At 36.9% G+C, this 10,168-nt stretch overlaps 1 protein-coding gene across 1 annotated transcript; it reads right to left on the bottom strand.

Moving 5' to 3' along the window:
- Nucleotides 1-839: 839 nt before the first annotated feature.
- Nucleotides 840-2,027, bottom strand: LOC123602567 (olfactory receptor 2D3). Its single transcript, XM_045487051.1, has one exon. The coding sequence runs from the start codon at nt 2,010-2,012 to the stop codon at nt 1,068-1,070; it is 945 nt and encodes a 314-aa protein (XP_045343007.1). The 5' UTR covers nt 2,013-2,027; the 3' UTR covers nt 840-1,067.
- Between the last annotated feature and the right edge of the window lie 8,141 nt (nt 2,028-10,168).

Genomic DNA, 10,168 nt, shown 5'->3' with positions numbered 1-10,168 from the left:
GAACTATCTATAACTGACCCTTGAACAACACAGGTTTGAATTGCATGGGTCCACTTATATATGGAGTTTTTTCAATACAGTACAGTGATGTAAAGGTATTTTCTCTTATGCTCTTCTTAATATTTTCTTTTCTCTAGCTTACTTTATTGTAAGAATAGAGTATGTAATAAATATAACATAGAAAATATGTGTTGATTGACTGTTTATGTTATTAGTAAGACTTCCAGTCAATAGTGGGCTATTAGAAGTTAAGTTTTGGGGGAGTCAAAAAGTTACATGCAGATTTTCAAATATGTGAGGGTTGGCACAATCTAGTTCAAGGGTAGCTGTAAAAATGAAAGAGAATAATCCAAGAGAGTAGGGAGCTATATATTCTTGTTTCGGCAAATGCTGGACAATTACTCAATAGAAATATTATAAACTGGTTTAAGTCTCAGGCCTATGTTTGGAATAAATGACTGTGAAATTCCCTTTTTACTCTGATAGTCTATGTTAATATGAAATTTGGGATGATGAGATTAAAAAACTCATTTTTTTTGAGCTTTCAAGAGAAAACATCATGAACTAGGAAGTATTTTGCTTTTGGTACCATTTTACAAGCTGAAACGCTGAGCCATGAATGATCCCAGTATTAAAGACTCTTCCAAATATATTGGTTGTTTCTATCAGAGCCTATTCCTGGAGATTTATATGACTGGGACATCTAAATCTGAAATGTCTTCGATGTTAGGGTCATATATGCAACTCATATTAGATGTTACTTCAAATAATCCAGTTTAAACCTCTTAGATTCAGTTGTGACCATGCTTAAAACATATCCATATTAGCTGAATTAACCACAAACACAAACTCCAAAATAGTACTTGATGTGTTTCATAATCAAGAAAACCTAACTTTTTATCATTTTATTTCTCCTCTGTGTTCTAGTTTAGCATGGAGTATTCATGGATTTTAGAACATGTCCTTCACTTTTATGCTTCTTGAAATGATCTAATTCATAACTGCCTACCAAAAGCCTGCACCTTTTTTAAGGATGTTACCATAGTTCTAAAAGTCAAACCCAGAGATCACTGCCTCTGAAAAAAGGACTTTCTTCCAGCTAGTTTCCTGAGAGCCCCTTTGACATCCTTGTTTCTCAGGCTATAAATTATGGGGTTCAACATTGGCGTCACCACTGTATAGAACACAGATATCATTTTATCCCGCTCTTTTGTGGTCTTGGAGTTTGGCCGCATGTAGGTGAATATTCCTGACCCATAGAAGAGGATGACAACAATGAGATGGGAGCCACAGGTAGAGAAAGCCTTGAGCCTCCCCTCCCCAGACTGCATCTGGATCACAGTGGAGATAATATTCCAGTAGGAGACAAGGATCAGGCAGACAGGAGCTAAGAGGATGACCACGCCCATTGCAAAGATGGCCATTTCTGTGCTATAAGTATCTGCTGAAGCCAGCTTCAGGAGGGCAGGAGGTTCACAAAAGTAGTGATTAATAATGTTCTGTCCTTGATAGGGTAGTTGGAAAGTAAAGGTGGTGTCCACCAGAGACACTAGTGCCCCACTGGCCCAGGATCCTATGGCCAACTGGAGACACACCTGGTGGGTCATGATAGTAGAGTAGTGCAGGGGCTTGCAGACAGCCACATACCGGTCATAAGACATCACCGCCAGCAGTGCGCACTCTGTACACCCAACCAGAAGGAAGACAATTATCTGTGTCATACATCCAAAAAAAGAAATAGTTTTCCTCTTTATAAGGAAGTGGACCAACACTTGGGGGACAATGCTAGTAGAGAAACAGAGATCTGCGAAAGAGAGGTTTCTAAGAAAAAAGTACATGGGAGTGTGAAGTCGAGAATCCATGAAGATGAGAATGATGATGAGCAGGTTTCCAAATACAGTCAAAAGATAAATGATGAGAAAAAGAGTAAATAGCAGGATTTGGGTCTTCAAGTCCTGTGAAAGGCCAAAGAAAATAAACTCAGCCACAGAGGTTTGGTTTTCCTCTCCCATGAGATTTATGTCTGTTTACCTGTTGGTACAAATAAAAAGAACAAACTTTGGGTTTGTGACATCAAGTCCTATAGAAGAGTATCATTTAAGGCTTAGTTTAAAACCAAATTGGAGGGGCGCCTGGGTGGCTCAGTGGGTTAATTAACCCTCCAACTTCGGCTCAGGCCATGATCTTGCAGTTCACAAATTGGAGCTCTGGTGTCCTTGGGTTCTATGCTGACGGCTCAGAGCCTTGAGCCTGCTTCAGATTCTGTCTCCCTCTCTCTGCCCCTCCCCCGCTCACACTGTGTGTGTGTGTGTGTCTCTCTCTCTCTCTCTCTCAAAAATAAATAAATATTTTAAAATAAATAAATAAATAAATAAATAAAGCCAAATTGGATATTTCTAGCCTTTTGCTATCCAAGTTGTTCTAATTAATATTAAATAGAATGTTGTAATTCTTATTAGGTGGTTGTAATTTAAATCCGCTTCATTTTCTTCCAAAACTCTTCTTCACAGTGCCACTTATTTATAGATAACTATGACAGTGTTAAAGCCTTCTTGGCTAATTCTGATATGAAGATATTAGACTTCATGTGGACTTTCCTAAATGGCTCTACACATATTGTTACAAAATGACTGTGTATACTGTTAGCACTGTTATCATGCATAAAATTGCACCACTAACTGTTCAAAATACTCCATCTTTAATTATAACATACGCTTGAAAGATGAGAAACAGCTTTCAGGCATCAAACTCAATTTGACCTCTTAAAAAACAACAAACTTTTCTTCGTTTAAAAATAAAGCCTTAGCATTTCATACACTAAGGATTGTTCTATTTTAATTAAAGAGTAAAATACTAAAAGTAAAACAATTAAAAAAACAGGAAAAATAAATTAAAATTCTTGTGATATCTAGATAGGATCAGACTGACACAAGAGCTGTCTAGGAAAACGTGAAGTTTACAACATAAACTGAAAGACTTCTGTGAGAGAATAATATCATGAATAAGATTAAAAGATAAACTATAAACTGAGGAAAATATTTGAAGGAGACATTATGTCAGACAAAAGTTAAAATACTTTATCACAGGGACATCTGGGTGGTTCAGTCAGTTAAACGTCAGACTCTTGATTTTGGCTCAGGTCATGATCTCATGGCTTGTGGGATCGAGCTGCATCAGGCAGTGCGGAGCCTGCCTGGAATTCACTCTCTCTTCCTCTCCCCCGTTCAGGTGCTCTCTCTCTCTCAAAATAAATAAACATTAAAAAATACCTTATTACATTAACATTACATATAAAACACTATGAAAATTGTTCAGTCCAAGAAATAATGGGCCAAAGACATGAACAGACTACTTACAAAGAAGAAATACAAAGCTGCGAAATTTAAGAAAAATACCCTATATTATATATTATTATAACTAAATAAGTACAACTACAACAATGAGGGATATATTTTTCACTTGGGAAATTGGCTAAGATTTCAACAAAACAATCACATCACAAAATAGTAACTAGTAGTTTATTGAAAACTTAACACATGACAGACACTATTAATCTTACTTTGCAGATGAGAAAACTGAGGCACAGAAAAGTTCAGCTACATTCCCCAAATTAAACAATTAATAAATGGCAGAATTCATTAACCATATAATGAGGGTGCAGGAAAAAAAAAAAAGACATTTTTGTACAATGCAAGTGGGTACGAAAATTAGTCCAATCTTTCCAGAAAAAAATTTTGTCAAATATATTTTAAAACTTAAATATTCATATACTTTGACCCAGTTCTCAATAGTATGGGGGAGGAAGATATTCTTTTTTTACTAGTCTTTTCTTCCCTGTGAGGAATAATCTGACTTGTGATACTCTAGTGTGTTGCTTGGTCCATATTTACTATTGGTTAGGGTTATTGTGCTTTAAAAGGTCATGCATGTTCTATTTTCTCACTTCTTCATGGTACTGAACTGATAAAATGGACAAAGTCCCCCTCAAGTTGTAAGGGAGGTTGAAGATTTTGAAAGACTTTAGAGGAGACTGAGTACCCCAACCCAGGCTAATCAGAGTTCTGAATTTGAGTGACATTAGGGACTAGTGCAATTAACAAAAAGCAGTGTCTTATTTTTCATGTTTCTTGTTTCTTTTCTAGAACTCTAAGGAGAGGGGGGACCTGGGTGGCTCAGTCAGTTGAATGTCTGACTCTTGATTTTGGTTCAGGTCATGATCCTGGGGTTATGGGATCAAGTCCTGGGTGGAGTTTGTGCTGAGCATGGAGCCTGCTTAAGATTCTTTCTCTCTTTCTCTCTCTCTCTCCCCCTCAGCCTCTCTCCCCCACTAGCACTCTCTCTCCTAAAAAAAAAAAAAAAAAAAAAAAAAAAAAAAAGAACTCTAAGGAAGAATGACCAGGACTAGAATATTAGTATTAGTATTAGTAGTATATTAATATTAGGAGTTCCTGAGTTCCCTAGGCCTAATATCATCTAATACCCCCAAATATTATCCCAATTTCTAAATACATTTCTAGGAATCCATTCTAAATAAATATTCTAAATTTCAGAAAAAAATGTTCACAAGAAAATATGTTTATTATGTTAGATAATAATGGTTAAAAACAGACACATAGACAAATGGAATAAAATAAAGAATGTAGAAATAAACCTACACATGTACAGTCAACTGATTTTTGACAAGGGTGCCAAGAATACACAATGAGCAAATGACAGTCTTTCCAATAAATGGTGTTGGGAAAACTTGATATCCACATGCAAAAGAATGAAATTGGACCTTATTTCATATCATATACAAAAATCAACTGAAAATACTTACGACCTGACACTAAAAAACTCTACAAAGACAATATAGGGAAAATTTTCTAGGCATTAGACTTGGCAATGATCTTGGATTTGACACCAAAAGCACAAGCAATAAAAGCAAAAGATAGACACGTGAGATTAAAAACAAAACAAAAGTAAACTAACTAAAACCTTCTGCACAGCAAAGGAAAAAATCAACAAAATGAAAAGGCAACTTATCAAATGGGAGAAAATATTTGCAAACCATATATCTGATAAAGGGTTAATATCTGAAATATGTAAGGAACTCATACAACTCAATGACAAAAAAGCAAATAATCCAATTTTTAAAATGGACAAGAAAACTGAATAAACATTTCTCCAGAGAAGATATACAAATGGCCAACTGGTACATGAAAAGTTGTACATCATCACTAATCATCATGAAAGTGTAAATCAAAACCACAATGAAATATTACATTACCCCTATTAGGATGGTTATTATAAAAGGGTTGGAAAAAAGACCCCAGAAGTTAACTAGTGTTGACAAGGATGTGGAGAAAAGAAAATCCTTGTACGTTGTTGGTGGGAGTGTAAATTTGTACAACCACTATGGAAAACAGTTTGGAGGTTTCTCAAAAAATTAAAAATAGAACTATCATATGATCCAGCAATTTCACTTCTGGGTTTATGTCAGAAGAAATTGAAATCAAGAAATATCTGAACTCCCATGTTCATTACAGCATTATTCATAATAGTCAAGACAGAAGCAATTTAAATGTCCACTGACAAATGGATAAAGAAAATGTTGAATATACATACAATAGAATATTATTCAGCCTTAAAAAAGAAGGAAATCATGCCATTTATGACAACATGGATGAACCTGGAGGACATTATCCTAAGTGAAGTAAGCCAGATACATAAGGATAAAGAGTTAAAAAACAAACGAAAAAAGGACAAATGCTAGATGATATCACTTGTGTAAAATAGTCAAACTCATAGAAGCAGAGTGGTGTGATCATTGCCAGGGGCTTGGGGAAGGAGGTAATTATTAGTCAAATTAGGTATTAGTCAAAGGATACTAAGTTTCAGTTATGTAAAATGAATAAGTCCTAGAAATGTACTGTACAGCAGAGTGCCTATAGTTATTCAAAGAATAACTATTCCTCTCCCTCAATTATTTCTGAAATTCCAAAGGTAATATAATAACTTTTCTCATCACTATCAATAATGTAGTGTTTGTTATTTTCTTTTTTCCTTGACTTTATTGTCTAGCTGTTATTGAATACTACTATTTCTTCTCTTCCCAACAGAGAATGATTGATTTCATTAATAATAATAATGCCAGTCATCTTCCACTGGTACTTACAAAAAGTGGTTTTGTTAATGCCTTAGGGACCAATGTTAATATATGTTTTCAAAATGCACAGAAAGAAAGAACTTTCAAAAATTTATTTTTAAAAGTTTATTTATTTTTTATTTTCTTGAGGGGAAAAGGGAGAGAGAGAGGGAAAAGGAGAATCTTAAGAAAGCTATGGGGCGCCTGGGTGGCGCAGTCGGTTAAGCGTCCGACTTCAGCCAGGTCACGATCTCGCGGTCCGTGAGTTCGAGCCCCGCATCAGGCTCTGGGCTGATGGCTCAGAGCCTGGAGCCTGTTTCCGATTCTGTGTCTCCCTCTCTCTCTGCCCCTCCCCCGTTCATGCTCTGTCTCTCTCTGTCCCAAAAATAAATAAACGTTGAAAAAAAAAAGAAAGCTCTATGCCCAGCGCAGAGTCCAACATGGGGCTCAATCTCACAAATGTGAGATCATGACCTGAGCCAAAATCAAGAGTCAGACACTTAACCAACTGAAGTTGAACCAACCAAGGCGCCCCATTTTTTTCTTTTTTAATGTTTTTGTTCTTTAATAGGCTATCTATTACCAATATAGGAAAAATATAAAAATGGGTAAATCTATATAGCACTTAATTGAGGATGCTCTAAACTAAAGTCACTTTATTGCATCTGCTTTCAGTCTTGATAAAGTAACTGCTATAGGACTAGCTCTCTTGCTAGAAGCAAATATAAAACAAAATATGGAACAACTATATTCAGACATTGGATAATAGCCAGTTCAGAATGTAATCCTGTATAGCAAGGAGGCAAATAAGGTGAGTTCCATGGTCACATTAACTTTATGCTTAGAGGCACTTTCAGAACCACAGTCCATGCAGCTGGAGCCTAAGCAGAGCATGATGGCCTTACTGAGCTGAGGAGACAGAGACCCATAAATGATAGTGCCAAAGCATTTGGAAATTGTGAAAGAGCATCAGAAAGGAAGTAGTTGTACAGTAAAGGCACTTTAGGAATCTGAACAAGTCTTGGCTGCATAATAAGCAAAGCAGGCATAGGATAAGACAGGGAAAACGCCTGAAAAAACAACTATTAGAGGTCAGGTAAAGCAGCAAGATTTTGGAATTCCAGCCATCCAAAATTGAGGGGCTTCATGGAAAACTCTTGGCAATGAGTTGCTCAGTGAGTTGCTTCTGGCAATGAGACCTCTCAGAGGACAGGTCTTAGGAATAAGCTATGATAAGTTAAAAATGCATTTTATAAACCCCAACATATAAAACAATAGTTATAGCAAAAAATCAAACAGAATATATAAAATGGAATAGCAAAAATACTCAATTAAACAGAAGGCAAAAAAAGGTGAAAAGAACAAGGAATACATAGGAAAAGTAGAAAACAAATACAAGATAATAGACTTAAACCTAATTGTATTCATAATACATGAAAAGTAAATGGATAAAACATTCTTATTAAAAGGGAGAGATTGAGAGCTTGGGAAGATGGCAAAGTAAGAGGACCCTAAGCTCACCTTATCCCATGGATACAACTAGATAACATTCACATCAATGTAAATAACCCAGACAATGACCTGAAGACCAGAACAAACTCCACAACTGAAGACAGAAAAAGGGCCAAATTGAAGGAGGTAGGAAGGGTGAAGACATACTTTGAGAATGAAATAGACCGTGGCAGTCTGCAGTGGGTAGGTAGCATGGAGAAGGGCAAAAAACAGATGTCACATCTGGGAGCCTGCACCGAGGAAGATGAATCCCTGTAACATTTGGCTCTGAAAGTGAGAGGGACCAAACCTTGTGAGTTCTTATAACCAGCAAGACTTAAAGTCTTATATTTAAAAAAAATCAGAAGACTCAGCTCTGGGAGAGCCCAGAGTGTGTTAGGAAGTGGAGTCCTGCCCTTAAAGAGATAGCACAACAAACAGCCAGGGAAGATACAGCATGGAAGCAGTAGTTTGAAAAATGCTGGGGGCAGATGGGAGGGAGAGTAATTTACTCATCTCAGATGGCACAGATAGGCAGGGATCACAGGGAGACCCCTCCAGGAACAAAGGAGCTGGCAGGCACCATTTCCCTCCTTTGCCCTCCCCAGCATAAACAAAGGGCCACCTGCAAGAACCAGCACAGTGCTGACACTTACTAACTTGCTTATACCAAGCCTCACCCCCACTCCCACTTTGGCAGATCCATTCTTCCCAGTCACGCTTGCCTTAGTCCTGGCTCTATGGGTTCCCTCCCCCAAAAGACCAGCACAAACCCCACCAATGCCACATCTCTGGACCTACGTATTTTGCAGGATTTCATTTCTGGCAGCAGCAGCAGCAGATCTCATTTTGCAAGTAGACCAGTGCACACCTTGTTAAAAATGTGCCCCACTTGTCTAGGGACAAAATACTGCATACAACAGACAAAGATGGCCTCTGCAGACAACTGGACTGAAGGAAAAAGTGGCCAGGACTCAATAGCAGGTCATATGCAACACACATAGGAGACACTTCCTGAAGCACCAGGAAGAACAGGTCTGTCTGGAAGAACAGGAGACACTGCATTGCAGGACACTATAGGATCTAGTTGACTTTCCTAACACACAGAAACAGACACAGAGAGTTAGACAAAATGAAGAGACATCAGAATACGTCCCAAACAAACAAACAAACAAGACAAAATCACAGCAAAAGACTTCAGCAAAATAGATATAATAGGCCAGAGAGAGAATTTAAAGTAACGATTATAAAGATACTCACTGGACTTGAGAAAGGAGTGGAGGACATCAGTGAGACCCTTAAGAAACAGATAAAAAAAGAACCAATCAGATATGAAGAACACAATAAATGAGATTTAAAATATACTTAATGGAATAAATAGCAGTCTAGAGGAGAAGAGAAACAAATTAATGACCCATAAGACAGAGTAATGGAAAGTAATCAAACAGAGCAAATGAGAGAAAAAAGAGAACAGACATAGGGAATCAGTGACTCCATGAAGCCTAATAACATTTACATTATAGGGATTACAGAAGGAGGAAAGAGAGAAAAGGGGGCAGAGCATTAATTGAAAAAGTAATAGCTGAAAACTTCCCATTTCTGGGGAAGGAAACAGAAATCCAGATCCAGGAGGCACAGAGTTTCCCCCAACAAAATCAACCAAAAGAGGTCTGCAATAAGACACATAGTAATTAAAATGACAAAAAGTAGTAGTAAAGAGAAAAATTTTAAAGCAGCAAAAGAAAAGAAGACAGTTACATACCAGGGAAACCCCATTAAGCTATCAGCAGATTTTTCAGCAGAAACTTTACAGGCGAGAAGGGAGTGGCTAATATATTCAAAGTGCTGAAAGGAAAAAATCTGCAGCCAAGAATATTCTATCCATCAAGGTTATCATTCAAAATAGAAGGAGAGATAGAGTTTCTCAGACAAACAAAAATTAAAAGAGTTCATAACCACTAAACTACCCCTGCAAGAAACATTAAAAGGTACTCCTTGAGTGGAAAGGAAAGGCCATAAGTGAGAATATAAAAAGCAGGAAGCACAAAAGCAGTAAAAATAAGTATGTATGCAAAAATCAGTCAAGGGATTCACAAAAAAAAAGGTTGTAAACTATGACATCATATACCCAAAACGTGGTGGAGAGAGGACTAAAGAATGAATTCAAACTTAAGCAAACATCAAGTTAATATAAACTGCTCTATGCAGAAGATGTTATATACAAACCAAACTGTAACCACAAAGCAAAAAATAAAGAGAAAGGAATCTGAGTACATCACTAAAGAGAGCAAACAAACCATGAAAGAGAACAAGAGAAGAAATATCAGAGAAAAACCACAAAAACAACCACAAAACAAGTAACAAAGTGACAATAAATACATATCTATTAATAATTACTTTTAATGTAAATGGACTAAATGCTCCAATCAAAAGACATAGGATGACAGAGTAGATAAAAAACCAAGACCCATCTCTATGTTGCCTACAAAAGACTCATTTCAGACCTAAAGACACAGGCAGATTGAAAGTGAATAGACACAGGGTGCCCCG

Source organism: Leopardus geoffroyi, chromosome D1 (assembly GCF_018350155.1).
Source record: "Leopardus geoffroyi isolate Oge1 chromosome D1, O.geoffroyi_Oge1_pat1.0, whole genome shotgun sequence".
NCBI classification, from domain to species: Eukaryota; Metazoa; Chordata; class Mammalia; order Carnivora; family Felidae; genus Leopardus; species Leopardus geoffroyi.
This window is presented reverse-complemented; position numbering and strand designations above follow the sequence as displayed.

Coding starts and splice junctions, on each gene's coding strand:
- LOC123602567 (XM_045487051.1), bottom strand. CDS start 2,012: ATGGGAGAGGAAAACCAAACCTCTGTGGCTGAGTTTATTTTCTTTGGC.